This window comes from Hirundo rustica, chromosome 7, assembly GCF_015227805.2.
Source record: "Hirundo rustica isolate bHirRus1 chromosome 7, bHirRus1.pri.v3, whole genome shotgun sequence".
In the NCBI taxonomy this organism is placed as follows: domain Eukaryota; kingdom Metazoa; phylum Chordata; class Aves; order Passeriformes; family Hirundinidae; genus Hirundo; species Hirundo rustica.
The window spans coordinates 15,638,864-15,666,636 of NC_053456.1; the positions used below are offsets into that span (position 1 = coordinate 15,638,864).

General features: G+C 52.6%; 3 protein-coding genes across 4 annotated transcripts; 2 read left to right on the forward strand and 1 right to left on the reverse strand.

Moving 5' to 3' along the window:
- Positions 1-656: 656 nt before the first annotated feature.
- On the reverse strand, positions 657-7,059 carry CNPPD1 (cyclin Pas1/PHO80 domain containing 1). Its single transcript, XM_040070139.2, has 8 exons — positions 6,828-7,059; positions 6,541-6,643; positions 4,072-4,153; positions 3,392-3,512; positions 3,173-3,301; positions 2,938-2,999; positions 2,557-2,674; positions 657-2,093 (listed from the first exon to the last, which is right to left on the reverse strand). The coding sequence occupies exons 1-8, from the start codon at positions 6,894-6,896 to the stop codon at positions 1,461-1,463; spliced, it is 1,317 nt and encodes a 438-aa protein (XP_039926073.1). The 5' UTR covers positions 6,897-7,059; the 3' UTR covers positions 657-1,460.
- A 144-nt stretch (positions 7,060-7,203) lies between these two features.
- Positions 7,204-21,358, forward strand: RETREG2 (reticulophagy regulator family member 2). The gene is made up of 9 exons (XM_040069560.2): positions 7,204-7,499; positions 9,701-9,807; positions 14,538-14,568; positions 15,289-15,424; positions 16,764-16,848; positions 17,624-17,761; positions 18,080-18,174; positions 19,064-19,199; positions 19,912-21,358. Exons 1-9 carry the CDS (start codon positions 7,285-7,287, stop codon positions 20,634-20,636), a joined length of 1,668 nt encoding a protein of 555 aa, XP_039925494.1. The 5' UTR covers positions 7,204-7,284; the 3' UTR covers positions 20,637-21,358.
- Positions 21,359-21,793: 435 nt separating this feature from the next.
- ZFAND2B (zinc finger AN1-type containing 2B) lies at positions 21,794-27,598 on the forward strand. 2 transcript variants are annotated; one of them, XM_040069563.1, is made up of 9 exons: positions 21,794-21,897; positions 22,603-22,697; positions 23,126-23,257; positions 23,908-24,059; positions 24,511-24,618; positions 24,785-24,854; positions 25,398-25,474; positions 26,081-26,162; positions 26,423-27,598. In XM_040069563.1, the coding sequence occupies exons 1-9, from the start codon at positions 21,843-21,845 to the stop codon at positions 26,459-26,461; spliced, it is 810 nt and encodes a 269-aa protein (XP_039925497.1). In that variant the 5' UTR covers positions 21,794-21,842; the 3' UTR covers positions 26,462-27,598. The 2 variants fall into 2 exon arrangements, with proteins under 2 accessions (XP_039925497.1, XP_039925498.1); XM_040069564.1 differs by having other exon boundaries at positions 26,084-26,162.
- Positions 27,599-27,773: the final 175 nt, after the last annotated feature.

A 27,773-nucleotide genomic window follows, 5' to 3' on the forward strand; every position in this document is an offset into this window, starting at 1 on the left:
TCTGGGTCCCACCACTGCCTCTGTGGGCATGGACTGGGTAGGCCACAGCCTTGACACTGCTTCTTGCACATGTTTGGCTACTCCCAACAGCAGCATCCTCCAGCTTCAGTATGCCCTGCTCATGCCCGTTTCTCCCCAGCATTAGCACCTGCTGCCCTCCTGGTCCAGCCTGGTTTCTAACAGAGGTCTATTATATCCTCCATTCTCCTAGGAGAGTACTGAATCCTGCCACTGGACAAGGATGCCAGGGACAAAAGCTGCCGACTTGGCTGGAAAGGATCCCAAAGGCACACAGGCAAGGGATGCTTGTGTTTTTGTCATGGGGCAGAGGTGGCTGTCAGTGACCTGGTCGAGCCCTTGCTGCTCAAGGCTCACTCATTAACAGGTAAGACTTTGGAGAGCAAAGAGCAGTGGAGAACAGGCATTCCCCACATTCCCAAGGATGGGGATCCTCCTCTCTCCTGTTGTTTCTGCCTGCACCAGACCTGATATCCCTCCTGTTACACGATACTGCAGGCCAGGCCTTGCAGGTCTCCTGGGCTCACTGGCAGCACCTAAGATCTGTGGCTCCAGGAGCAGGCACAGCTGCATGGACATGGCTCTGCTCTGGGGCAGGCATACTGCCAGTATGGAGCAGCTCAGCAGGACAAGGCAGGCACACAGCAAGAACTACTTTTATTGGAAGATATTTGCATCTACAAAAGAGTGAAAAACGGGTGTAAAATCCACAGTAAAAAGAAGGGGCATGATGAGCTGGCCTGGTCAGCAAGACAAGGTGCCTTCTTCCCACTCTGAGGAGCAGTCAGGCACTGTTTTCTCACAGACACAGACAGCTGGGGTTTGGGATGGGGTCACAGAACACCCCAGATTCAAAACACCCAACACAAGCAGGATACGGAAGTTCAGCCTTAACCACACCTCATCCCCACCAAGCCCAGTGGGGCACAGCCACATTGGGGTACATCCTTGGTGTCACTCTTGCAAGTTCCAAGAAGTGGCCTAACAGTCCCCAAAAATAAGTACTGCTACAACCAGCTAGCTCACTCCCACCTCCTTCAACATCCTCTCCCCTACCCCAGGCACCCCACCTTCTCACTGGGGTCATTGCCTTAGCCCCTCCACCCTGCACACACAGTCCCAGCCTCCAACATCCCATATGCCACCTCTGTCCAATGCCACTCACTACAGGAAGAGGTACAATACCCCCTTTGCACAAACACCCCAGCCCAAAGGCAGCCCATATTTACCCTCCAGATATTAAATTCCCACCCCAGCAAGCCAGCTCTATCCCTAAGTGAAGAATATCCCTGCCCTAGGCAGGGGGACACAAGTGCTGGTTTGAAAGTAATGCACGGACCTTCAGCCCCATGCAGTTCCAGGGATTAGGGGTCCCAGAAGTGCAAGGCAGTGAGTTGTGCCACACTAGAAGGGAAGAGGAAAGGGGCTGCTGTCCTATACTCCTAGCTGGGGAAAATGAAGCTCTTGATTCTACTGAGATCCATAGCAGTATGCAAGAAGCACTGCTTCAGCCCCAGGGGGTCCAGCCAGTCCTCACGGCTGGGGGCTGCATGCCATGTGGGGCCCGCAGGGGCTGAGCAAGCATGGCAGTGGAGCACCGGAGGAGCCGGGAGCATGGCGAGTCCGAAGGGGCCAGGCTGGCTGGGGGCTGCAGCGGGGGTGGTACGGTTGGATCTCTCACAGGCAGCGGGCACTTTCCGGAAAGGACTTTGTGGGAGGCTCCTGTGTTGGGCTAGATCAGGTGCCTTTGGGTAGGACAGAGCCGTCATCACACTGCCCCACAGGTAGAGTGCGGTCGCTGTGACTCCTCCACAAAGCGGCTCCTTGTTCGTCTCATTCTCCCCCAGGCAACAGGTGCAGCTGGCTGAGGAGACACTGGGCAGCTCGGGCTGGGGTTGCCCAGGGGCTGGGGCTGGCTGGACATCCAGCTGGCATCTCCCCTCTTCGGGGAACAGCGCGGGCCGGGGGGCTGCAGCGCCGACACTCCTCATGCACACGGACCGGTGCACTACAGTGATGGAGGCGAAGATGGCTGCGAAGCCCGTCAGGTACACCACACCCAGGAGGCAGGCCAGCTAAGGAGAAGCCAAATGTTAGCCCAGACACCCTCAGCAGCAGCACCCCCTGCCAGCTACGATCAACCCAGCAGCTGTGATAGGAAAAAGCATCACCGCCTCCAGGGCTGGACGCCGAGAGCAGGCAGCCACACTGCTAACGGTGGCAACACACAGCCTGCCCAAAGCCGGGCCTAAATATCCCAAACCAAAATGCCCCAGCTAAAAGCCAACGGTTCCTGTTCAAAACCCTAGCCAGTACCCAGCTGCCACCATGCCACCACCATGTCTTTGCACCATGACTTGTGGAGCTGCAGTCCAGCACAGGGCACACTACCCAGCACCAGGCTGCAGTGCCTCAGGCAGTGCAGCTGCAAATCAGCATGTCTGACAGCTTCCCTTTTCAACAGGGAATAAATAAAGGTGCTGCTCTCAGTGGAAAAGGGGGTCCTGCTCAAAGGCTTGCTGAGTCCCATGCCCTTACCTTCACCACTTGCTGGTAGAACTGGCCCAGCACATGCTGCCACATAGACTGCTCCATGAGGACACACAGATCTGTGTAGGTGAACCAGCCACGCCACATGCCCTGTTTTTCAGCCACACTGCAAGGAAAAAAAAAAAAAAAAAAAAAAAAAAAAAAAGAATGGTGGACATTATACAGACTTTCCCCATCAAAGCAGCTTCAGCCCAGGCAGGCTTAGAGAAGACCTTTCTTAAGCTCTGTAGAAGGGAGCTGCAGAGCCTAGCTTAAGGCTCACAGGTGTCCCAGCCTCTTATTTCACTGCAGCAAGGCTAATCTCCAAGCAGAGGCAGAGCCAGGCTGCAACACAGATAAAGGGATCCCCCCCCAACCCTAAACACCTACCGTCCTTCCAGCCAGCTCAGCACTTCAAACAGCTCCCGAGGATCTGTGAAGAGACTCCAGTCCTGCCGGGACAGCAGTTAAAGGTCAGTGCAGTCAGGACAGGTCGGCACTCAGATACATCTTTCACTATCCCTTCATGGGAGCATGTTGGGGAAAAACAGAAATCCAGACTCCCCTCAATGGCTCTTTTCCCCTGCTCTGTGAAACAGTTGGCAGCAGTGACAGTTTCACTTACAATGGCGCTCAGGAAGTTCATCTCCAGCGTGTTAATGGTCTGGACGTCCACTTTCCCTGCTGCTCCCCACTCATCATTGAACACCTCCTCCTCCTCGCCCTCGTCATACAGGTACTTACTTGCAACCATCTAAAAGTAGCAAAAAGGACAGGATCTCATCCTCCATTGCACTCCTAAAGACTTCCCTCCAGCCCAGTTACCCCTCTGCCCACCACTCACCATGGAGATCAGGAAGAGGTCTGAAGATGAGATCTGCTGCAGGTATTCAGGGTTCCGGTGGCGGAGTCTCTCAATGTAAACCAGTGCCAACATCATGGAGCAGGGCGAGATGCAAGCTTCTCTGTAGGACAGGACAAGAACCAATGCTACAAACGCCCCAGGCACCAGGGCACAACTTGGCTGCTCCCTCCCCACGCAGAAAAGTTTGCAGGAAAGTTCAGCAAATCACTAGATAGATCACAGCCTTGCCAGCTCTGTGCCAATTGTCCTGAGCTGCAGCAACAGAAAGTGCAGTGTGGAGAGCAGAAAGTCCTGGTTTCTGTTCCCAGGCAGTCAGCTCCAAACTGAGCAGCCCTGCCTGCAGCAAGGCATACTGCCAGAGCTCAGCTGCCAAGAAGAGACTCCAGTTTCAAACCTGGCTACCCAGGGAGCTGCAGATCCAGCCAGTACAGACTCCCAGTAACAAGAGCACATATGCAGCCCAGAGAGCAGGATAAACTCGAAGCCGACTGCATCAGAAAGTCACTGTGCCTGCTGTCCATGCTTCCAGCTTCTCCTTGACACTAATCAGGCCTAGGCACAAAGCCAGTGGCTGGCCCAGGGGACAGAAATGAGTCACAGGTAAGACCAGAGCTCCAAGTTCTGACACAGGACATGAAAGGACAGGTTTTGCTTCTTACCGAGATACGTGAGATACATATTTCTTCTGGAGTCTGCGGATAGGACTGGGAGCCACTTTCTGCAGCAACTCCACAGCAATATCTAGGACAGAAAAGCACCAAAAGAGTTAGTCCCAAGTGGCCCAGTCCATGCCCACCCTTCCCCTTCTCCCTACAAGCCCATCAGGTCTTGGTGTTCGCTCAGCCCTTCAAGTTTAAATTAAACTATGAGGCCTTATCAGAGGTCAAGGACAAGTGAGGAACAAACAAACATGCAGGGCAGGCAGATCACAGCAGGAAGAGGATGTGAGTGACCAAGGCCCTGCGGCAGTGCCAGATCAGCAGGTCTGTGTCACGGGGAACCACCAGCAGTCAGCTGCAGAGAAACACCCTGCCCTCACCCTGTAGGACCTCTGACAGCCCTTCTGGAGGCCTTCTTCCTTCTTGGACCTGATGTCACCACATTTTCAAGGTCCTTTGCTCCCCTCCAACCAGCAGCATCTTCCCTCTCCAGATCTCATCTGCACGGATCCAGCTTCCCCTGCACCACAGCCCCAGCACTCCTGAGATGAAGTACAGGGTACCCATGTGAGCAGGAGTCTGAAGGCACTAACAGGTATCAAAGCAGTGACAAAGTGTAACTGCAGCTCAGCTGGCATTCAATGCCATAGCATTCAAGCACTGAAAAGGCCGGACACTGACATACATTGGCAGATAGCCCCAGCAGCTCTCATCTCACTTCCCTACACAACAGGACCAGCTGGGAGCATCCCAAGCAGCACTACAGTCTGATGCTAGGCAAGAAGTGCTTTAGACAGGAAACTTCAGCTCCATTTTGTTTCTGAGCTCTTGGCTGACAGAGTTCATCCCAGCAGCCTTGCATTTCCAGTTACCAGGGGAAGCATCACCAGATCCCTCCTTTCTACACCTCTCCAGCTGCTAAGAGAACTAACTGCACTAACACAAGTGATTTGCCTAAAGAGCAGCCACCAAGCTCAGAAAACATCGCTCTGAGAAACTTCCCTACACCATTAATGCCACACCACTACTATGATGTACAGCCAGACACAGCTCCAGCCACCCACTGGTGGCTCCCAGCCTCTCCCACTGCTGCTGCTCTCTCTGCCCTTCCTCGCCACCACTGTGCCACCACAGAGGCAGTACCAACATCCCAGGTGATCCCTACAGGCTCTGTCCTGATATGAAACCAAACTTCTCAGCCCACAAATCCAACTCACAACAGTGTCCTGCCCTAGAGGGAATGGAGAGCAGCTGATCAGTTTCCCCATCTCACAGCACAGCACACTGAGGGTGGTCACTGCTCTTCTGTTTCTAAAGGAACAAATTCACATTTCAACTTCTCAGGCAGCCCCATTCTGCCTTCTGCAACCAACCCTCAATACCAAAGACCTTTTCCTGCTAATTCTACTCTTGAAACAAATCTCTGTCTTGTTTGAGAACAGTGCCATAAACTTGCCAGGTAGCAATGACACAGCTGACCCAAGAAGATATCATAGTCTTGGGCCCCATTTTTTGAAAGCAGCTGTTGAAGGAAGGCTGTAAAAGCAGATCAGCCCATGGATACCTTCTCCATGCGCCACTCTTGCCCCCAGCTGCTGGAGCCATGGCATTTCCTGAATGCAAGGAAATCCTTAGTGTTAATAGGCCCCAACAGTTTTCCTGCATGACTGTACCCTTTGAACCTTCATCCATGGAACAGTCCCACTTCACACCCTGATGTAGTGTCAGCCTCGAGCGTCCCTCACACCACTTGTGTCAGAACTCGTGACTCCCAGCAGTGCCCAGGCAGCTGGCTGCTCTGCCTGGCTCTGCCCTGGCACCACGCTCAGCATCCTCCTCCTCACCAAGGCACATCACACACACAGCCTCCTGGCAACTTCTGTCCGTTTCCCTAGCAAGCAGCTAATGGAAATGCTGAGACAACCACACAGTGAAGGCCCTCTAGCAAACCATTGCTTGCCCTTTTCCACTCCTCTCCACCATCACCTGAACCAGCTCCTCAGCCTTAACCCAGCCATGTCCTTCTGCTCCCCAAAACACTGCTGAATCGACAGGAAATAAAAATGCAATCCAGACACACACAGCAAGAACTTGTCACCCTGGCGCTCGCAACCTGAAGTTGAACAAAGCCCTGAATGTTTTTCAGAGCACAAGCAATTACCTAAGACAGCTCTCATCAGGAACAAGTTCACAAAGTGCTCTGCCAAGGAATTCACAAGCAATTTAAAGGACTGTATACACCAGTAACATGTCAAAAATGCAGCAACGGGCCAGACGGGGCAACAAAACAGAGCAGAAACCATGAGGCTCTGGCATCCTGCCCTGCTGTGTTGCACTCAGTGGGAAAGGCTGGGCAGGGGTGGGATTTGGCGCTGGGGAGGAAACAGGTGATCTATTGGTCGCGGCCCCTTGGGCTATTTCCAACCCCCTTGACTCAGCGTTCCCATCTGGGGACAATCAGCAACCTACCTGCCACGGGGCTGGAGAGATTATCCAGGCTGCAGTCTTTGTCCCAACCATAATAGAGTCGCTTCCGCACTCTCTCGCTCAGCTGCTGGTGCCTGGGCAGGAACTGAAGGCAGACAGAGGAACGTGAGGAAGGCCCAGAGCACACCTCATACCGTGCTTTCCATCTCAACCCAGCTCGGGGCTACACCGGGCCCGGGCGTGCGGCCACATGAGGCTCCCCGGGGACGGAGAATAGGGGAGATCACCGCCAGGGCCTGCCAAGAGTAGGCTGGGCCCCAGACACTCACCGTGAACTCCTGGAACCCGCTGAGGGAGAAGGCGCCCTCCTCGTCCAGCAGCAGCTCGTCCAGCTCCATCCTGCCCGCTCGCAGGGCGGGGGCTGACAGCTCCCCTTCGGCGATACGGGGCTGGCTGTGAGGGCGCGGTGCCGGTCCGCTCCGAGGCCGAGGCCCGGCGCAGTGTCGGGAGCGGAGCCCTCAAAGCCGCTCCCAGCCCGACCACCACCGCCCGCCCTTCCGCCCTTCCTGTTCCGGCGCGGGGGCGCGGCCGGTCCCCGCCCCTCCCGCCGCCGGGCGCACGCGCGGCCGGTGTCCCCCCGTTCCCCCCCCCGCCCCATCCCACCCCCGCCTCGTCCGTCCCCGGGCGCACGCGCGCGGCGGCAGCGGCCGCCGGTCCCTCAGGCGGTGCCGCCCGCCCGGGCCGGTGACAGCGGCACCTCCGCCCTCTCCCCCGCCCCCCGCAGCCATGGCGAGCGGCCGCGCCGAGGAAGCGGCGGCGGCGGCGGCGGCCGAGGAGGAGGAGGAGGAAGCGGCGGCGGCAGCGGCGGCGCGTCTGGCGGCGGCGCTGCGGCAGCGGCTGCGGGGCTGGGAGGCGGCGCTGGCGACGGCGCAGCGGCTGCTGGTGTGGGAGAGGCCGCTGTACAGCCTGGTCACCGCGGCCGCGCTCGGCGGGGCCCTCTGGTGAGCTGGGGCGGGAAGGGGGACCGGGGGCCGGCGGTGCCGCCCGCCCGGATCGTGCCCGTGCCCGCAGCGTGCGGCGGCTCTGCGGCCCGCGGCGATGTCCCCGGGCTCCGGCGGTGTGCGCTCCCGCAGCCCGCACCGCCGTGGGATATGCACAGCCGGGAGTAGCCGCACTGTTTTCCTCTGACAGGCATAAACAGGCCCCTCCCTGAGGGGAGAAAGTGCCAGGAGGATTTGCCTTGTCCCGCGATAATAAAATGCAGATGGGCCTAACTGGAGCCTCGCCCAGGCGCGTTTCTGCCTAATTTTTGCATCTGTGTTTTTATCAGTTCGTTTCACTCGGTAACTGCGGTCAGAGAGCTCCACGGCCTCCTGCATCGGCAGCTGCCCTGGGGCGTTTTATTTCAACCCTTCTGCTCGGTAATCTTTACCGGGAGGTGCTGATTTTTCGCTCGGTTTTGACGCAAGAGCGTTCCCCTTTTCCTGTTTTCCCTTCTCTGCCTCTCCGGCAGGGCAGCAGCATGAGGAGATGAGAGTGTGAGTGGCAGAGCCCAGCTGTGGATGGGAATGAAAAACATTCTGTTTGTTTGTATAAACAGTGAGTCAGTTTTACTGATGAAAGTGCTCTCAGCCAGTGGCCTTCCCAGCAGAAAAGGTCAGGAGTGGCCAGGGAAAGAGTTAAATGTTGGTTGCAGATGAAATAGGAAGGGGCAGATTCTGGAGTTAGAGGAGAGAAAAGTAAGTGACCAAACAGCCTTTGAAGTCTCTCTGATGAGGCAACTTACATTCTGTTCCCTCATCCGTACAATTATCAGAAGCATACGTAATAGCCAGATATATAAGCTTTTGGACTGCTCTACCAGCTGAAAAGTCTCAGAGCAGAGCTATGGAGTGAGAAGGAGGGGGAGAGGTGCAGGTAGCAGGGGAGATGGCAGGGGTAGTAGGTAATGACAGCCCAGGGACTGTGCATGAAGAGGTCAAGAAGAACAAAGAGGGTCCAGAATATGGGACAGCAGAGAGAGATTTAAATACTGCAGAGGAGGAAAAATCATTTAGGGTCCCATGGAGGATTCAGACAGCATCTTTTAACTGCAATACATAAATGAGATGGAATAGGAAATTGTTCCAGAGATGGTGTGTTAAGCTACAGAATTGCTGTTTAATGACAAGGAGTGCAAACACTCTTGTTTGGGTCGTTAAAGGTCTTGTAAGCCCATGAAAGGTGCAGCTTTTGTTCTGTGCTGCCCAGTGAGGCACATTTCATTTCCAGTTCTCCACTTGTGACTTGGTGGGAGCCCCTCCCTGCTCTGCACTGTGAGATTCTCCCTGACTACAGTCATTGTTCGGTGTATTTGTCATTAGTTACTGGCAAACACTCGCTGAAGAGAAGCAGGGAAAAAAAGCAAAACCACTCCTCCTTTCTTGAACAGAATGTTCATTAAAGAGGTAAAGGTGAATGGATTTCCCTGGTATCTTTCTGGAGTGACTTAAAAGCAGCTCCTCTGAACTAGAGAAAAGGATGAATGCAGACAGCCACTGTTGGCACAGGTGGCACCTGGCACCTTTGCTGTTGAATCTTTGGAGTGGGGAAGATAAACTCTTTGAGTGGAATTGCACAGATCTCTGTGAGTAGTATTGTGTGAGCTGGCAAGTGGCTTGAGCCAGTGTGTGGATGTGGGACATGAAGGGTTTTATGATAAAGTCAAGTGAGCAACTAAACCGTTTAAGTGCTAGCTAGGCTCTGGTGAAACGGGGAGTAGTTTGTGATAAGAGAATGGTCATCTCGAATGGCAAGATGCATTTACCTGCATGTAGTGCTGGACCTTGCCATGACAAATGGCATGTAGGTTCTCAACAAGCAGGCTGAGTTGCAGACAATTTTCTGCTATGGCAATTTATGTTATCTAGAGCCTCCACCCTGAGGCTTTGGAAACACTTGTACAAGTGAGCACTGGCTTTGTTTTGCAACCTAGAGAAGAGCTCAGAAGCAGGGGAGGAGAGAGCTGGAAGATGGCTGGGAGTCAGCTGTCCGGTGGTGCGCAAAGGTGTATTGTGGTGTGGGTGGGCGTCTGTAGAGTACGATGCTTGCTACAGTGGCCCGTAGCAGTTGGGTATTTCTGCCTTGAGCTATATCTATTTGCTCATTAAGAGCAGTAATTTGCTGCCTTTTCCCTGCCTAACAATTTCTATTTCATTTCTAGGTTGTTTTCCTCCACCTCCCTGAGACCCCTCTTTCTCCTCAGCATGTCCCTTCTTGGCATCCTCTTGTTGGAGAAGTGGAAACCCAGGTTCCTGTTTGATTTCTCAGGTATGTAATGATTAATGCTGTAGATAGTGGCTAGTGTTACCAGCTGCAGGGCTATGGCTTTGGCCCTTCCTGAGTTCTCTCAGCAATCATGTAAGTCCCATTCCTACTTTAACTGCAGGCCCAGGTACTGGTGCTGCCTCTTATCTGTTTGTGTCAGAGGATTAGGATGTGTCCTAATACTCTGGGCATGGGGGACAATTGCTTCCAGTGCTGAGAACTTCTAGGAGTGGCTAATTTTGAGTGACTAAGGGGCCCTGCTAGCTTGCCAGAGAAGTTAGTGACAGGGATTATATGGTTCTGCTGTGTCCTTTCTCTCCTGAAAATATGGCAAAAGGATCTTTCAAGTCTGAGCACTTGTGGCCAGCTGAGCTGAGGGATGGAAAGGAGGGGGTGGAAGTGTATTGGTTTTAGTTAAGTTCAGTGTGGGCTTATGCCCTGAAAGAAGCAGGGCAAATGAGAGCCACCTCTTGTGGCAGGTAGCCACAAGAGTGGATGATGAGGTCTGACAGCAGCAAGTTAGTGTATTGTACCTGTGCTGAACAGCATCTGATCTTCAGCTAATCAGTGAGTCTGATCATCTGTCTTATCTTTCCCATTTATTGAAGGGCCTATGCCAACATTAGACACAAAAGCAACAAGAGGAATAGCCTCATAAAGATGATAGACATGGATTGGCTGCTGTCTGCTTTGAGTGCCTCTTCCTTTGGAGTTTATTAAATGACGGAACCCAGACCTGCCTACTGCATCTACTGCTACTGTTCAAAGGTGGCTCAGGGCCCTCCATTCCTGCCTCTCTACTCTAGTGAGAGTTTCTGAATGAAAGCCCCTCTATATGTGTGTTTGTAAGGTGCCCTTTATTTGACCTAAAAGGGTACTGGCTTAAAGGATCCTTTCACAGAAATCCTGATAAGATTAGGTACGTTACAGCTGTAGTCTTGAAACTGTTTGCTTTGTGTGATTCAGGTAACCAGGCAGTTAAACTGGACTGGCCAATTTAATTTCCTGCTTATTCACATTGGTTTTTTAAGGGAATAGTTTAAAGCCAACCCAAACCACCTCGCTTGAAATGTGTCCAGAAATGCAAAAGCCTGGTGTCCAGTACAGAATGGTGTCATTGAGGCAGGTGGGGGTGGAATCATTCCAGCAAGTACTTGGCCTGTAAAAGTTGTGTTGTCATAGAAGAAATAGGAAATTCATACTAAAATAATTTTTCAAAATTTATGTGATGCAGAGCCATGAAGAATAAAAAAGAAAAGCAAATGAAACAGCAAAACCAGGGAATAGGTTCATCCTATGCCATCAGCTCTGCTCGAAGTTAGTGCATCTCCCACTGCACCTCTCCTCAGTGTTCTTCACATATTTCACGCCTTCCTGCTTTTCTGCTGCAGAGAGCAGGGACACCTTTCTCATGTGCCCATTTAGGTCACAGCCCTGATTTTGACATGATCCACTGGACCGTGTTTCCTTTGCTTCCGCGAGGAAGGAGTGGTGCTCTGCATTCCTGAGGGGCCTCCCATTGAATTGGTACTCCTGAACACTTAGGGGTTCTTGTTTGGCTTCCACTTCCTGCTGAAGCAGAGCTGCACCTTTGTGGCTTACCTCTTTAGTGCTTCCTGTTAGGCTTTTCTGGAGTTCTGCAAGATGGGTCAGTACCATACCTACAAGAGTCAGCGTGTACATACACAGACCTCAGCTTGTGACAGTTGTGTATGTCTCAGATGCTTATAAAATGACTTCTGAAGGAATGCTAAAACCTCAGCATGTATTTTGCAGTTACTCACACACTGTGATCAGGGTGACACTGACAGAATCAAGATGTGCAACATTTTAGGCCCTTTCAGAAGGGACTGTATATGTTCAGCTCCCATGCAGGGTATTTTCTCAATATCTACATGGAGTTCTACTTAAATATTATTTAAGGACTTAGGGAGCATCTCCAGTTTCACCTGAAATGGGTATGTTTTGGTGGCATCACTGTTTGGCAGCTGTGTTTTGGTCAGTGCAGGAGAGTGCACTGTAAAAGACCTCTGTTGTGTTGCAATTGAATGCTAGTACTCCTTAAAAAGGGGCCCTGTTTTCTAGCTGAAGTTTACACACAGATGAAGAATGTCTCTTGGAGAAGTGTTGAAAACCTGTAAGAGCCAAGGAATCCATCAGCAATAACTTGTCAGTACCAACATGTAACCTAAACTCCTGCATGGCTGTCTGATCTCTCAGAAGAGTCTGGTGTATGTCAAGTGATTTTGTACTAATCCTCAGTCCAGTGTGAAATGCTGACAGAAAGATTTCAGCTAGTTATTGATAATCTGAGGCCTGCGCTGGGTGTCCTGCTTGCCAACTTAGTTATACTGGTGCTTGATACTATTTGAGCACAGGTTGAAGTTAAACCTTAACTAAGGGACCATTTCCCGTTGGAAATGCTCTAGGTTTTTTGGAATTGAGCTGTTCTTACAAGTGGTCTAAGACTCCAGTCTTAGAGATGGCCAGCAGGAAGATTGCTCTACTACAACAGGAATCAACATACTGTTGATCTTAAGACAGCTTGTGTTTTGCCAGAATAGTTGAAATCACGTGAAGATGCTGCAGCCTGCTGAGATGTTCTGCTCCCCAAAGTGTCTCTGAAACCTTCAGGATCAACTGAGGAGAGTTGTTTCACTCCCTCTGCTGGTGTACTTTGGATGGCTGGGATGACTGCAGCCAGTAGAGGAGTGGGTTTCCTGTGCCACCCCACTTACTGTGTTGCTGGCACGTCTGTCCAGCAGAGGTGGCGAGCGTCCCAGCTCCTGTTTTGATGCACTGTACAGCTGGTGTAGCCAGCCCTCACAGACTGGCCAGTGCCAGATGTAATGTGTTCGGTGATTTAGTGCAGGTAGTAGATGAGGCTTAGAGATAGAGCTGGATTTCTGTGTGCTGCGATTAAGCAGCTTTAGATTCCTGAGCACAATAACAAAACACAGCAATGGCGGTTGCAGGAGGGAAGCAGCTGCCCTGTGGGGGTGGAGCTGCACTCATACTGTTCACACTGCAGCCCAGGCTCCCTCTGAGAGCTGCCCCAGCCGCCATGCCAAGTGCTCATGGGCAGAGGAGCAAATGGCACCTCAGTCTAAGAGCAGTCGACTCCTCTTGTCAGGCCTGATTACTGGAAATCTGGGTCATGCTCTCAAAGAATCGCCTCCTCCCTGGGTGGTTGGCCTCCTGCTCTACTGTGTGAGCTGGCTGGTGCAGTGCCTGCAGCGGGAGGAGGAGTCTGGCAGACTTGGCCCAACATCCTGTGTCTTGGGAGAAGGGTGGCAGGGCTGCTACAAGCAGTTGGTCTCTTCTGTGGTTTGAGTTGGGTGGAGTCTGAAGTCTCGCTGCGTGATTGCAGTGATGGTTGTTCACGTCTTTGGTGCATTTCCCTGAGGTAGCCACTGCCACCCTTGGGTTTTGTGCCTGGCTGGTGACTCCAGGGAGGATTTAAACCCCTTTTTGCACATGTTGCATTTCTTTAGCTCATTTCTATAAGCCTAGTCTCTGAGGTTAAACTCTCCTCTTTTATTTTAGTTTTGTTGACATAGTGACATGCTACATGGGGGACAGGGTTAGGGTTGTAACCTCATGCACCACGTTTGCTGCTGGTCAGACAGCACCAAAGATACATCAGTCCCTGCCAGCTCTAGGACGGCGGGTGGACTAGTACAGGAGAGGAGACCTCAATGAGCTGTCACAGCATGAACAGGGCATTGTTAAACACAGGAGACTTACAAAGACTGTGTTGATAGAAGAGCTTTGGTTGAGCCCTGTTCATCCTGAGACACCAGTCAGCTTGCCAGGATATCCAAATCTGTGAGCAGCCAGAGTCATGAATTTCAGTTGTCTTAGAAATTTTTTTTTCTCAGTGTATCTAAAAGCAGAGCATAATCATACGTGACCTCTGCCGTTGAAAAAACACTCTTCTCTTCAGTACTGCATGAACTAAGTCCCTGTTTGATCATCACTAGGTTCATTGCAGAGAGGAATGGGAGAGCTTTTCCCTTGTCCTTATCCAGAGTGATGGACCTTAGAAGTGTAGTTATATCTGTGCCTGGCACAAAAGGCTGTCAAGGCACATCAAAGAGCCCTAAAATTAGAAAATTATTTACAAGACTGCTATTTGTTACTTAATTCCATGAGAGAGGATGGAGACAGCAGGGACATAGCATCTGGTATTTGTACATAGCATCCTGCCAAGGACTGGGCTGGTCAGTGGGAAATGCCGCTCAGACCTCCTGGTGCCATGTTTAGCTCCAAGATGGAAGCTGAAGCTTTGCCCAGCTCCAAAACTGTGCTGGCAGCTCTCTTTGAATGACAAGTGCTGGCACCCACTGTGAGAATGGCAGTGCCCAGACATGTGGGACACCAGCAAAAGCTGCATGATCCCTGGATCTCTGCCAGAGATCCCCATGTAAGCACTGGGACACACCTCAGATATGAGTGCCCTGCCCTGTGTGCATGTTGGGTTGCAAAGTGTGCTGGGGTGCTCAGAGACCAGAGCTCTGCTGCTCCAAGTCTCCCGGCACGTTTCACTAAAGCCTTTGCAGCTCAGGCTCCAAGCCAGTGATTCCTGCTTGTGTGCGAGCACAAAGAAGGTCCCCAGGGTGCATCCCTAGCTAAGGATGACACATCTCCAGCTCTGCTCTGTTCAACTGGTAAAAATTGGTTGTATTTTTAAGTAAAAAATGGCTGACTAACCTGCTGTGTTCTCTCTACAGCACAGCCATCAGAGGAGCCAGGAGGAGAGAGGTAAGCTAACAGATGTGTTCTTGGGAGTGGGGAGAGTGGGGAAGCCTTAATTTAGTATGGTGATCTCACCTGTCCTTTTTTTCTGTTGTCAATAACTGCATGGCTCCTGCTGTTGAACACTGCTAGTGACTTCTGCACTAGTAGCTGCTTATCAGCTCAGGAGCCACAGTTTGAGACTGGGGAAAGCTAGTGTTCTTTCAGGGGCAATAAAGTTCAAGTACTTCTGAATGTTAGGAGCTCTTAGGTTTCTTCCCTGGATCTCTCCTGAACTATTTTAAGAGTCCTCCAGAGAGAAGGAGACCACTGAGGCTGACTTTCCACAGGCTGAACATGCTCTCTCATCCTTGGCTGTGGTTGTAGGTCTGAGCACCACATTCTGTCTACCTTGGACTTGGTGCCAGAGGAGGCTACATAACTAGTTCCACCTCCTGTGCTTCTGTCTGCGTGGCTTTGAGTAAACTGCTTTGCATCTTGGGCTTGTGGCATGGGGATTCTTTGGCATGGTATCTGCTGCTGCTTTGCACAGGTGTCTCTTGACCTTCTTCCCGACAGAAGGGAAAAAGTGTCTCCAAATCAAGCATCTTCCGTAGTTCAGTTGAAAATGCAGTCAGTATTGTCAAGCCTTTGGTAGGGAGCTCTGCTTCCTGGTGCAGCTGTTCCTCTCCCCCAGGAAAACAGACCATGTTCAAAGATTGTCTTCTTGCTCTTGTCTGTCTCTAGTGAGGGGGTGACTTCAGGGGCACAACCTCACCTGCTCAGTGTTCCTGAGCTGTGCCACTGTCTGGCAGAGAGCTGGGTCACCTTCAGGCTGTACCTGCAGGAACTGCTACAGTACAAGAGGCAAAATCCTGCCAAGGTAAGCTGGAGATACCTACTCTTCTGTGCAGGGGCTTTTATTTCCATTACTAGTGCCTTAAGAGATAGAAGAATGTAAATTCAATATTTTTACAATTGCTATCCCTGTCTGATATTTGCTGTTCATTCCTTGCCGATTCTGTGCCATGGGAAGTTTCAATAATGAGTAATTAACTTCCAGTATTTGTAAACTGGAGCTGAACTTAACCCCTCCTGTGAATGGCTTGCTGTACTTGATTTCATTTCTTAGTGTGCAAAGGAAGCTCTTAGATTGGGTCTGGGGAGAAAAAAAAGGGAAGCCTACAGTCTCTGGCCCTTTCACGAGTTTCATTCTTAGGCTGGTCCTATTTCACTAGCCAAGATTGTTGCTAGCAAAGTCCAAATGCAGCGCTGTTTCTGAGTGTATGGAAACTTGTCACTAAACATGTTCTAATGGCTGTGATGTATGTTGTTTGGAAAGGATTTGTAGACAGGGACTGCCTTTGCATCACAAAAAGTAGGACAGACCAACCACTAGGATTGTGTCAGGCTTCCTGGCGTTAAGTGTGCTGAAAGGAGTGGGTTTCTAACACTACTTGCTACTCCTTTTCTGTCCCAGCCACAGGAAGTAAAAGACCAGGTCCGAAGATGCCCATAAAGAATGAATTCATTGGGAGCAAAGCCCATAGAGGAACCTTAGCTTTTGCAGACCCTCTCCGTTATGAATTGAACTTGTAATTGCAGGATATAGCCCATATCTGAACCCATGCCCTGGTTTACAGATTGTTTATTCTCACTTCCCCCGCCTGCATCTCTGCCCCCAGGAGAATGTAAGACAAGCCATCAGGGCTGCACCATTATACTTCATTTTTTCCAGAGGAGAAAGGTTCTAGTCTGATGGGTGCATGGGCTCTGCTAATGCTTCTGCCAGCTGGTTTATGGCACAGCAGTGGCACAGCATCTGGTGACTCTCTAACAGGTTCCTGTCTGTCGGGACAGTACAGTTTTCACCTGTAGTGCTGGGCTCTGAAGAGAGATGTATGAGTGGAAATTTGCAATAATCCATCATATCCTCGAGATATGCAATTTACTTCGTAAAGAACTGTCTGATAAAGTTTTGGGTTGTTTTATTGGGCCATTGGGTTACCTTGGTCATCCTGCGCTTGAACCTCTAACGCTTACAGTTTAACCCAGCCTAGCTGAGTTGTGATTGTCAGCACCTGAATGTACTTGGTGCAGAGCTGGCTGACTGACTTGGTTAGGGCCATCCCTCATGTTGCACTAAATGGGTTTCTGGCATGGGTTGCATAGATGTATCTCTGCCTCTTGTCACTTCTGTTTGTTCCTCTTTCTTCCTTCAGTTCTGCATGAGTGTCTGTTCAGGCTGCCTGATTCTGGCTGTAGTTGGACACTATGTTCCAGGCATAATGATCTCCTACATCATTTGTGAGTATAAGCAGTGCTTGTCTGACTTAAGCTGAGACATGACCTAACTGGGCTGTTGATAGGCTGGAAAAAGCAGATTTGTAGTTTTCTCAAGGGGATCTATGCTAGATGATGAATCAGTTTACAGGGAAATATGTTCCAGGAAGTCTCTGTAAGCGTGTGCATGCAGTACAGCTGCAAAGGCAGAAGAGGGAGTCGTGACTAAGACATTAGTGCCCACTGATCGCCCCTGCTGAGGCTGTGCTGTCTGAGGCTCCGGGGAAGCCGGAAGTTACAGTCTCTCAGCTCCTAATGTGGGCAAATCCTTATCAAGAGTGTTGTTAACAAAGCTGCATGTTGGGTAAATAGACCTTTTCACTGCATCATGAGTCCCTAATAACTCTTCTCTAGTGCTCTGTTGCAAGTGCATTTACACATGAGCTCTACGCAGCTACCTGTATAAAAGTTTTGGTAATGCTTAGTTTTAATTCTCATTTAAGCTCATTTCAGGGCTTCTGTTGCATGTTGGGTCTGGGGTGCAGTGGCTGAAGAGAAGGGCTTATACTTCATATTAGCATAAATCTATATTCTATCTAAGATCTGGCAGTGAAACCTGATTGATCAAGCTGCTTTGCAATGAGTAAGAAGAGCCATGGATGAGGATTTATAGGCAGTCAGGTGGGAAAGCACATGCCATTGAAACGTGTTTCCCTTGGAGACTTTATCAGTGGCACCACAGGAAGAGTCGGGTTTTGCTTGATCTGTCCCTCACAGTCCCTGCATTCCATGTCCACAGTGCTCAGCATTCTGCTCTGGCCTCTGGTGGTCTACCATGAGCTGATCCAGAGGATGTACACACGTTTGGAGCCTGTCCTGATGAAACTGGACTACAGTATGAAGGCAGAGACGCTGCACCACAAGCATGAGAAGAAGAGTAAGGAACCACCTTCTCTCTAGCTCTTTTTAGTGCTGTATTCCTAGGGTGGAGCCATAGCAAAACAACAATAGATCACGTCTGCCAACACTGTGTGGTGACAGGCTGCAGAGGAGCAGGGGAAGAGAGGTGGAAACTTAAGGGTTATGTGGAGGGCAACTGTGTGCTTCCTGGTGATCCTGAGAACAGCACATGAGAGCAAGAGATTATGCTTGTCTCCAGGAACCCTGCACACTTTCACAGGGGAAGTAGGGGAAAGATACATAAAGGCAGAAAATATTTCAGTATCATGTAAAGCCTTTCTTCTCTTTCTCATAGAGCGACAAGGGAAGAGCGAGCCTGCAGCAGGTGATGAGCCAACAGCAGAGACAGAGAGTGAGAGTGAAGCAGAGCTGTCAGGCTTCTCCCCAGTGGTAAGAACACAAGGAGCTTAGCAGGAGCTAGTCCCTCCTCTCTGGTCTATAGCAGCTTGAGAACCAAGGGGTGGTCTGAGTACAGCAGCAATGATAACACAGCAGAGCAATAAATCACTTCTTTGCAGAATTCTAAGGGGAGGAGGGCATGTGTTTGACGAAGGCCATTGTCTTCAGTCTTGGTATTGAGAACTCGGTGCCACAGAGCTGGTGACGCCATAGCAGGGCAGGGCTAACCATGCCCCAGCCTTCTGCTGACCTCAGAATTACTTTGATGGTTATGCTTCATGCTCAGGGAATGAGTGTCTCGTGAAGAAATGAACTCCCCTGCTGTAATGTGCAGGTGCTCCTCAAAACTGGAAAAGGGAGTTGAGCGGCTCTAGTGTGTCTTACGCAGTTCTCTGTTTTCAGACAGATTGTGTGTGACCTTTCTATATTCATACCGCAGAAACAAACCAAGCAGCAGCTCTGGACATGTAGCTGAGCTGTGAGGTGGAAAACCTTTTTCCAAAGGAATGTGGATACTTGAACCACTGCTACTTGTATGAAGCTTTCTTGCACTCTGTGTGAATGCAAAAGGGAAGGAGTATTCTCCTTGGTGATCCCAGGAGAGGAAGAAGGATCAAAGCCTTCTGAGACTCCTACAATCTCGTTCCATCTTGTGCTGTCTCTTTTGTGTTCTTCACTGAGGGCAGGCAAACCTCCAGGCGGTGATTTATTGCAGAAAAGCCAGTGAGCTGAGACTGCCCTTCTTTCCAGTGCAGGGAGCACTTTGCCATCATACTGTCCCGCCAGCAAGGATTTCTGCCTGGAAAGTCTGGAGGTGCCCATAGGCAGCATGGGTACTTAGACACACAGGAATTTGTCTCTCTGCCTTCATCCCATGCAGGTGGATGTGAAGAAAACTGCCCTGGCACTGTCAATCACAGATTCTGAGCTCTCTGATGAGGAGGCTTCTATCCTGGAGAGTGGGGGCTTTTCTGTTTCAAGGGCTACCACCCCACAGCTGACGGACGTTTCTGAAGGTACATAATGGGACATCTTGCTGCCCCATTATCCTCAGTGTTTTGGCCCAGAACAATGGGTCTTACAAATGGGAGGACAGGGAGAGAACCCAGCTATTTGCATGGGAAGAGCACTGAAAAGAGGAAGGAAAAGTACTGCAGCGTGCCCTGACTTCATGGCTGATCATAAGTGGTCCTGGGTAGACATCGGCCTCTAATTACTGCCCCACAAAGCGATGCCGTCTTGTGACTCCAGCAAGGAAGCAAGGCCACCCACAAAATCCCACAGAAATCACTGAATAGGATAGCCAAACACCCACATATGATGGTGGGTGAAACAGGTCAGACTTACTAGCTCAGGGAAGGACTGTTTAGTGGTGAGGAACATGGAGGTAAGCCACTCAGTGGCCACTTGGGTGTCTGGGAAGGACCAGGCAGGTGATGTAAGCACAATTTCCCTGACCTTGAAAGTTTTAATGGGGGGTTCTAAACGCAGAGAGTGTGAGCTGGAGCAGGAAGTCCCCTCTGAGCATAGAGCACATAGAACAGGATCACAAAAGAATCATTCCATGTGAATCATGCCTCTGGCAGAGGGGAATAACTGCAGACCTCTTCCTGCTGTGCTCCAAGGATGGGGAAGGTACCTGCAAGTCAGCTGTGGTGTGTCAGCTGGGGGAGGGTGGGTGAGAGGTCAAGGTGGGGGAACCTGTACCTTAATGCTGGTGCCTTTCAGACCTGGATCAGCAGAGCCTGCACAGTGAGCCAGAGGAGTCATTTTCCAAGGACCTGGCAGAGTTTCCATCTGTGGAAGAATATCATTCCAGAGACCTGGGACCACAAAGTGATGAAGATGCGTTTGATGTGCCTCTGAGTCCTGAGCTTGCCCATGCTGCCTGTGAGCTGCACTCTGCTGACAAAGAGGCCACGGACTCTGACCTCTCCATCCTTCGCCTTGCGTCTCCTCTCCATTTTGTAAATACGCACTTCAATGGGAGTGGGCAAGCGGCAGGAGGCAATGCAGAGCCAAAGACTGTCCCTGCCCCAGGCCTGGGCATCTGCATTAACACGCTGAGCGAGGAGATCGTCACCACTGCTATCACCACAGCGGTGCAGAACACCCTCTCTGCCCTCCTGCGGTCCTCAGAGGCCAGTGAGGGACCCCCCCTCTCTGAGTTCCTCCCCACGGAGCCTGAAGAGAAACTGAGCTTCCAAGCACACCTGTCAGAGAGCGAAGTGGTGGAGACAGAGACAGAAGCTCCACCAGAGGATGAGGAGGAAGCAGATGACTTTGAGCTACTGGATCAGGGGGAGCTGGAGCAAATGGATGTAGAGCTGGGGTTTGGAGAGGAGCAGGAGGCACAAGAGGCTGCTCCATCTCCATCCTCTCCCATGCTTGCTGAGCTGCCAAAGCAAGGAGATGAGGAGGAGGCAGTGATGACAGCAGCATCTATGTCTTAGGTCTTACCTGTGCTCCCCCTTTTTCTCCATCATCACTGGAAAGAAGGAAGAACTCCCACAGTGAATGTGCAGTGGGTTTTTAGATGTTTGTGTTGACTGGGATGGAAATGCATCAGTGTTAATGTGCTGTGTATGAATCCTTTCCATCCTTCTAGAGCCTGGCTTTCACTGGCTGAGCAGGAGGTCCTGCAGCTGGGGAGGAGCCGGCTTCTAGAAGTCTTATGCCACAATTGAAACACCAACCCCAGCAAATGCTTCCTAGTAATGGTGCAGTATTTCGGTCTGTCTTCTGTTTGTCATTTGTTTTGCACGCTGAGTACCGAGCTAGCTGTAGCCGCTGCTAATACCCACATCCCCAGTAGGACATATGCAATCTTATTTTATTGGGTTTTTAAATGGCTAAAAGTGTAAATAATTTTAACTTTCATTGGTTTTGTCTGGGGGGAGGGATGGGGTGCACAGTCAAATGTGGCTCTCAGGGGCAAACAAAGGGAAAGGGGTCTTTGGAGCAGAGGGTAGCAGTAAGGGAACAAGGGCAGGCGGGTGTTGTGCAAAGACCTCTTCTGCAGACTGTTACTGTCTTTTGTGTCACTGCTGGAACAGGGTGTTGGGTGATACCTGCTTTTTTTTCCTGTCTCATTTGAGTTCTTTTACTGGGTGGCTGTGGAGTTGATTTTTTTTTTTTTTTTTTTTGCAATCAATGAAATTCACTCCTGGCCCTGTTCAGTACTCCAGTGTTTCTTGCTGCCACGGCATCTCTTGCCTTCCGCACCACTGACCCTTCTCGCACCCGATCTGTGCTCTGGTGGGCATCACAGCATGTCACCTGGAGACTCCGAGGTGACTAGAATAGAGCCAGGAGCTCTGTTCCACGGCAGGATCCGTGGTTTGTGTCCCTTGGGGCGGGGGAGGAAGGACGGAGGGAAAAGTTCAAGCTGTCCCATGGGGGCTGAGACATTTCTTGCTGGCCTGGCAGGGCGGGATGGTTCTGACGCTGGCCCTCGTGGACTCCGCCTTTCCCGGAGCCTTCTCTCAGCGCCGGGGTTGGTCTCTGGAGCTAGTCTTCCCACGGGTCCCAGGAAGGACGTGCGGGGGATGCGGGGGCCGCTCGGATCCTCGGGGCGGGGCTGTGCCTGGCCCCGCCTGTGACGCCCCGCCGGAAGCGGGCGCGGCGGGGCCGCCGGTGCCGGTGGCGGCGGGGCCGCCATGGAGTTCCCGGACTTGGGCGCGCACTGCTCTTGGTCCGCCTGCCAGCGCCTGGGTGAGCGCCGGGGGGACCCGGGGGGTGGGCACGGGTCGGACGCCGGCGAGACGGCGGCGGGCTCGGGCCCGGAGAGCGCGGACCGGGCAGCCCGGCCTGCGGGGAGGCGGCGGGGCGGTGCCGGGCGCCCGCTCGGGAGCGGGGCTTGAAGGGCCGGCCGTGTCGCCCGTGCTGCCCTTGGCGGAGGGGTCCCTGGTCCTTGCCGTACCCGTGGACACCCCGCTAGGGCGGGACTGGCTGTCCGTGCCGGTAGACCGGGTGTCCGCCGGTGGCTCTACCCGGGTGGGCAGCGGCTCTTGCCCGGGCGTAGCGGGGCAGGGCACCCGCGCTGCCGGCCCTCGGTGCTGCAGGCTGGGGAGGCCACACGCGGGGCCCGTCTATACCCCGGTTATCCCTGTGGGCGAAGCCCGGGGCGGCTGTGGCAGCGTCGCTTCCCATCGGTTTGAGGCCGGCAGCTCACGGGGAGCTCGGTGTGATTCAGGATGCTACTCCTGATCTCGAGGACGGCACGTTTGGAGGAGGAGCCCTGGGTATTTCTGAAGACGTTGCTATGGACCTGTAGCCCTTTTGTTTTCATGGTGGGGGATGAGAGGTGCGGCCCTGGCTTTGCCGCAGGTCGCTGTTGTGCCGTCGGGAAGCCCTTTGGACTGCGGGTGGGCAATACTGATCTCCATGCTCTCTGCCCATGCCATATCCTGCTCCTAGACTTCCTTCCCCTGAAGTGTGATGCTTGCGAGCAGATCTTCTGCACCGACCACATCGCTTATGCCCAGCATGACTGCACCTCTGCTTACAAGAAGGTAAGTGCAGAGAGCAGATCTCATCTGCCCTTCTGCATGGAGCTGCTGAGCTTTTCCAGCCACCTGTCATGATAATCTGTGGTGACGTGGTCACTTGAGCAGTCCCCCTTGGGATGAGTGCTGAGTCTGAAGACATACCTGAAAGCCAGAATCTGCATCTCAGTGCCACCAAACATCCAGCCCTCCCTCTCCCACTGGGTAAAGTGGTTTGGGCATCTCCCAGCCATACCATCTTCCCTTTCCCAGAGTCTATGTCTGTGCCTCTGCACCTGCTGTGCAAGCTGTTTGGAGGGTCATGGGCAGGATCTCAAACTGCAGCTGAAGCTGTGGAAACCATGGTAGGCAGGTCCTAAAGGGAGAGAGATGACACTGCAGCACTCAAGGTTGCTCAGCTACCTGCTTCCACGTCCCTTTTGTTGTCTCTGCAGGATGTGCAGGTCCCAGTATGTCCCCTCTGCAACACCCCAGTCCCTGTGAGGCGGGAGGAGATGCCTGATATTGTGGTGGGTGAGCACATTGACCGTGACTGCAAGTCTGACCCTGCACAACGCAAGCGCAAGGTGTGTACTGCGTGGCTCTGCCAGGTCTCTGATGGAGCCTGGGAATGGGATGAAAACAGCACAGATTCAGCCCTGCCCGGTGCTATCTCTGACACAGGCTGATGGCAGAGAGGGTTGGTGAGCTGGAAGTGTGCGCATCTTCAGGGCTTTGTGGAGGCAGTCTGGGAACAAGCTGGTGATGGAATGGGGCTGGGCAGCCACCTGGGATATAAGGACGGGAAACTACATGCTGCTATTAGGAAAATGCAATCAGCAGTTAGCTACCCCATCTTGCCAGGAGATTAAATTGCTGCAGGGAGATGGCCCTGCAGGAATGGAGCCCAGAAGCAGCTGGAATGCCCTGGGCTATCCCCACTGCACTGGCATGGAGGGCAGGAGTCCCTGGGCAAGGCACTCTTTCTCCTGCTGTGCATTCTATGGTTGCGGAGACTTGTCTATGGAGACTGAAGCACCAGTGAATTACTAATGACCTATCTAAAGAAATTATTCAGAGACACTTAAAGAAAGTATTCAGAGACAAAGTTCCAAGCCTTGCAGAAGATACACTGGTGGGGAAGGCTGGTCAGTGCCCAGGGCCTGGCATGGAGAGAAGGGATAGCCCCAGCCCCTTAACTCATGTTCCTTTTCACCACTGCCATGTCATCTTTCAGATCTTCACCAACAAGTGTTTGAAGCCTGGCTGCAAGCAGAAGGAGATGATGAAGGTGATCTGTGACCAGTGCCACAAGAACTACTGCCTCAAGCACCGGCACCCTCTGGACCATGACTGCACTGGGGCAGGGCATCCCCTTTCCAAAGCAGGGTGAGGGCCTGAGAACAGGCTGGGAGAGGTGGGACTGTGTTTGACAGATGGGTGACAGAGAAGAGGCCCAGCTGCTCCTGACCTGTTGTCTGGGACTGCTGCATTCTCACACTCCCTGCCCTGTGTGCTGGTGTGTCCTCCTGCAGCACCAAGCACACCAGTGTGGACAGTCTCTCCTGCAACAAAAGCTGTCAATACTACCTGCTGAGTGCTTTGCTCTTGCTTCTTTCCCCAACCCCTTATTCTGTACCTATGGGTTCTGCCTGTCCCGGTACAAGGTTTCAGGGAGAGAAACAGCCCTTGAAACTCTTGTGAGTAACAGCTACAACATGGGAGGAAGAGGAACCAGGGAGGTGTCTCTCTCATCCAGCTTGATATCCCAAGGTGTTCAATGCCTTGGAATTGCTCATGATGATAAAACAGTTTCTTACAGGTGTCCTATCTGTCCTAGGCATGCTGCGGTTACCAGAGCCCAGGCATCCTCCTCCAAAATAGCCACTGCATCAAGCAGCAGAGCTGCCCGGCCAGCAGACAGCTCCTCTTCTCCAGCCTCTGCCAGGTGAGGTGATGGCCTGACTTGTAATTCTGAGGTGGGCATGACCAGGCTCAGCTTGGCTCTCCGTGGCACACCAGAGCAACAGCTCCCTTCTTGTGCCTCAGCAGGACTGATGGTCATACCAGGGCTCCCTGCCTTGACCGTAATGCAGCTTTTCTTCTGCTTGCAGGGGTGGCAGAGCAGCTGCGTCGCAGACTCGCAGCACCTCCCCTCCAGCTGTCATGCTGCAGAATGGGCTGGTGAGTGGCTTGGCCTGGGCATTTGGGGTGCTTTCTATGCCCTCTAGGAAGTGACTGCAACAACTGCTTTCTAGCCCATGCTCTATGTGACTGTGCTCCTAGCTGGCCTTTTCTGGCAGACTGTGATCCTGAATGCTCTGTGGGAAATCAGAGCTTGCTCTGGTGCCTGCAAATGCCAGCTCTCAGCTGTGCTTGGTGCTTAGCTTCCCCAAAGGGGCAAAGTACACCAGCTGTTTTCCTTGGGTGTTGTCTTTCCTTAGTTGTTGTCTTTTGCTTGCTGTACAAGCAAAGGCTGGAGGAGACTGGAAGTTGCTTTCCACTGGTATTCTTGGCATACTCCAGCATTAGCAAGCAGGGATGTGTCCCATTGGGCAGGGGGAGAGCACTGTCCAGAGTCCCAGTTTTTCACCTTGCCTGTGTCTGGCTTCCCAGAGAGATAGTTGCCCACCCTTGGCCAGGAAAGACTGTATCTGCCACATGTGCTTCAGGGCTGCCTCCTGCTCCCCACCCTGGCCAAGCTGGTGACAATGTGTTTTGTTTCAGAGCGAGGAAGAGGCACTGCAGCGAGCTCTGGAGTTGTCCCTGGCAGAGTCAGCACGCAGCTCAGCACAGTCCCCCAGGTACAGCCCCAAAACACGTGGTGTGGTGTGGTGTGCACTCAGCCTGTGTGTGAAAGGTGCCTGGGGAAGCATCATGTGCCTCTGGGATAACATTGCTCTCAGCACGTGTTTCCATATGATGCCTCTCTGTGGCTGACAGGGGAAAAAAAGAAGAGTCCAGAGCCAACAGGGAACTCTGTTCAGCAAGCGAGCCCTCAGTCCTAGGGGTGCTGGTAGGGGACAGGGACTGACACACAGAGCAGGGCAAACCATTGTCTGACCACTTGTCAGCTAATGGGTTTGGCTGGGGCATGATAGGTGGAGTAGGGGTGTTCATGGAGGACACCCAGGAGCTCATGTCCCCAGGCACAGTGCCCAGTGCTGCTAAAAGCACTGTCTCACAGACTGGACTTAACATGGCTCTCCTTGCCCCAGATTTCTGGCTGCCAGCCCCAGCTGGATCCTCTGCTCCCTCCCCAACCCCATGCCTGTTGAAAGTTACTCTGTTGCTCACTGCCCTAAGATATGCTGGGGGTTTGCAGTGAGATGCTGAAACTCAGAAGGGTTCTGAGCACTCAGCCGCTGGGCCTGAGGGAGGCTGAGGCACACAATGCCCCACTGTCCCAGCAGCACACAGGAGGAGGAGGATCTGGCACTGGCCCAGGCACTGTCAGCGAGCGAAGCCGAGTACCAGCAGTCGCAGCGGCAGGTGAGTGAGGCTGAGTATGGGCTCTGCACTGTCGTGGGGTTGATCCTTGTCTGTCTGAGGGAGGAGGCTTTCCCGGGTTGTGCTTTACTCTGGGCTCTGTCTAGCCTGGGTTTCCTCACCAGGAGGGCAGCCCAGCCTGGGGCAGTGGCAGCATCACTGCTGGGCACACAGCTCTGGGAACTTGAGCACTGGATGTGCTCTCTTGGAGAGGGGAAGAAACCTGCTTGCCCTCGCTCACCGTGTGCTTCTTTCTGTTCCAGGCACACGGTTCAAAGCCATCAAACTGCAGCATGTCGTAGGCAGGTGAGGCAGGGTGTGCCAGTGGACATAGAATCACGCCTGCGACCTGAGGAACGGCTCTGGCCTCACACAGGGATGCCGGGGAGTTCTGGCCCGGACACTGGTACCAAGAGCCCCTTGCCAAGGACAGCTCATCTCCCTGGGAGCTGTAAGCCACCAAATATACACTGACACTTCGGCCCTAGTACCTATATAAAATTAGTGCAGCAAATTGCTGATGCTTCTGGGGAGGTGAAGACTGTACAGGACAGGGCTGGGTACACGCTGACCAAAGCGAGCAGCAATCCAGGGTCTGCACTTACCCACAGTTGCCACAGCTACATCCCAACACTGCTGGGACTGTGGGGGAAGGGTAGAGCTGTGTGGGAATATCTCTGCATGCTCAAACATACAGCTGGGATGTGGCTGCCTTCTGTAATGGGTGGCTGGATTCCATGCCCTGGGGAGGGCCAGGCCATGCCAGCCCCTCAGCAAAGAGCAAATGTGGCTTGCTTGGGCATGGCACAGCTGAATGTGCAGCCTCCCATGTGCAGTGTGAAGGCAGCCCCTTCCCCGCTCCTGACACCCTCGGTGCCTCCCTACTGTTTGCATGCACAGGAGTATGTTGGGCCTTACCCTGCCCTGTTGGCTGGGTCCTCTCTGAGACTGAATGGAGCTGCATTTCCTTTCTGGTTCAATATATTAAGTAACCTTGGCAGTGACTTGAATGCCAGCGTCACACACATGGGATGGTTGCAGCTACCTTCCTGCTGCTGGCTGCTCTCTGCTGTCCTAAACTTCAACAGGACCCTGTTTAAATGCTGCTGGGATAGGAATGCCTCCCTTCTCCCAGCTGTGTTGCTGAGATTCCCCTTCTGGATAGCAAAAGCACACAACCCCTACTTAGAAACAAAGCCCTGAGCCTAGAGCCTGGTTGGGTGGAGGGGATTTGTCCTGCAGGGGGTCTGCAGCCATGTAGAGCTGTGCCACTTTCCCACCTGCTGCTGTAACCGTTCCTGCCTGCAGGGCTGTGCCTGGTTCTGTCCTGCTCTGAGCAGCTGAGGGCAGGGGGGGTTCAGGCTGGGTCCAGGGAATGCTGAGAGTTGTCAAAGAGCTGCTTGGGAGAAAATAAAAGCATAGCACAAGGTACAGAGGTACCTGAGGGAGCAGTTGCTTGGTGTCCAGCCCAGAGTGGCCTATCTCTGTGGATGGTGGTTGAAGGGGGGGGGGCACACAGGGGTGAGGGGACACCAGTTTCCCTGCTCTTCCATGGCTGTTGGGGTGCAGCCCCCTGCCAAGCTCAGCCTTTTGTGTGGGGATGGAACAGGTGCT

What these genes read in the sequence shown, in the direction of transcription:
- ZFAND2B (XM_040069563.1), top strand. Translation starts at nt 21,843, where the DNA reads ATGGAGTTCCCGGACTTGGGCGCGCACTGCTCTTGGTCCGCCTGCCAG. An exon ending in TCATGCTGCAGAATGGGCTG is followed by an intron (nt 24,855 to 25,397) that starts GTGAGTGGCTTG and finishes GTTTTGTTTCAG; the next exon opens with AGCGAGGAAGAGGCACTGCA. An exon ending in ACCAGCAGTCGCAGCGGCAG is followed by an intron (nt 26,163 to 26,422) that starts GTGAGTGAGGCT and finishes TTTCTGTTCCAG; the next exon opens with GCACACGGTTCAAAGCCATC.
- CNPPD1 (XM_040070139.2), bottom strand. Translation starts at nt 6,896, where the DNA reads ATGGAGCTGGACGAGCTGCTGCTGGACGAGGAGGGCGCCTTCTCCCTC. An exon ending in GCGGGTTCCAGGAGTTCACG is followed by an intron (nt 6,644 to 6,827) that starts GTGAGTGTCTGG and finishes GTCTGCCTTCAG; the next exon opens with TTCCTGCCCAGGCACCAGCA. An exon ending in TATGTATCTCACGTATCTCG is followed by an intron (nt 3,513 to 4,071) that starts GTAAGAAGCAAA and finishes CCTGTCCTACAG; the next exon opens with AGAAGCTTGCATCTCGCCCT.
- RETREG2 (XM_040069560.2), top strand. Translation starts at nt 7,285, where the DNA reads ATGGCGAGCGGCCGCGCCGAGGAAGCGGCGGCGGCGGCGGCGGCCGAG. An exon ending in CCACAAGCATGAGAAGAAGA is followed by an intron (nt 17,762 to 18,079) that starts GTAAGGAACCAC and finishes TCTTTCTCATAG; the next exon opens with AGCGACAAGGGAAGAGCGAG. An exon ending in TGTCAGGCTTCTCCCCAGTG is followed by an intron (nt 18,175 to 19,063) that starts GTAAGAACACAA and finishes CATCCCATGCAG; the next exon opens with GTGGATGTGAAGAAAACTGC.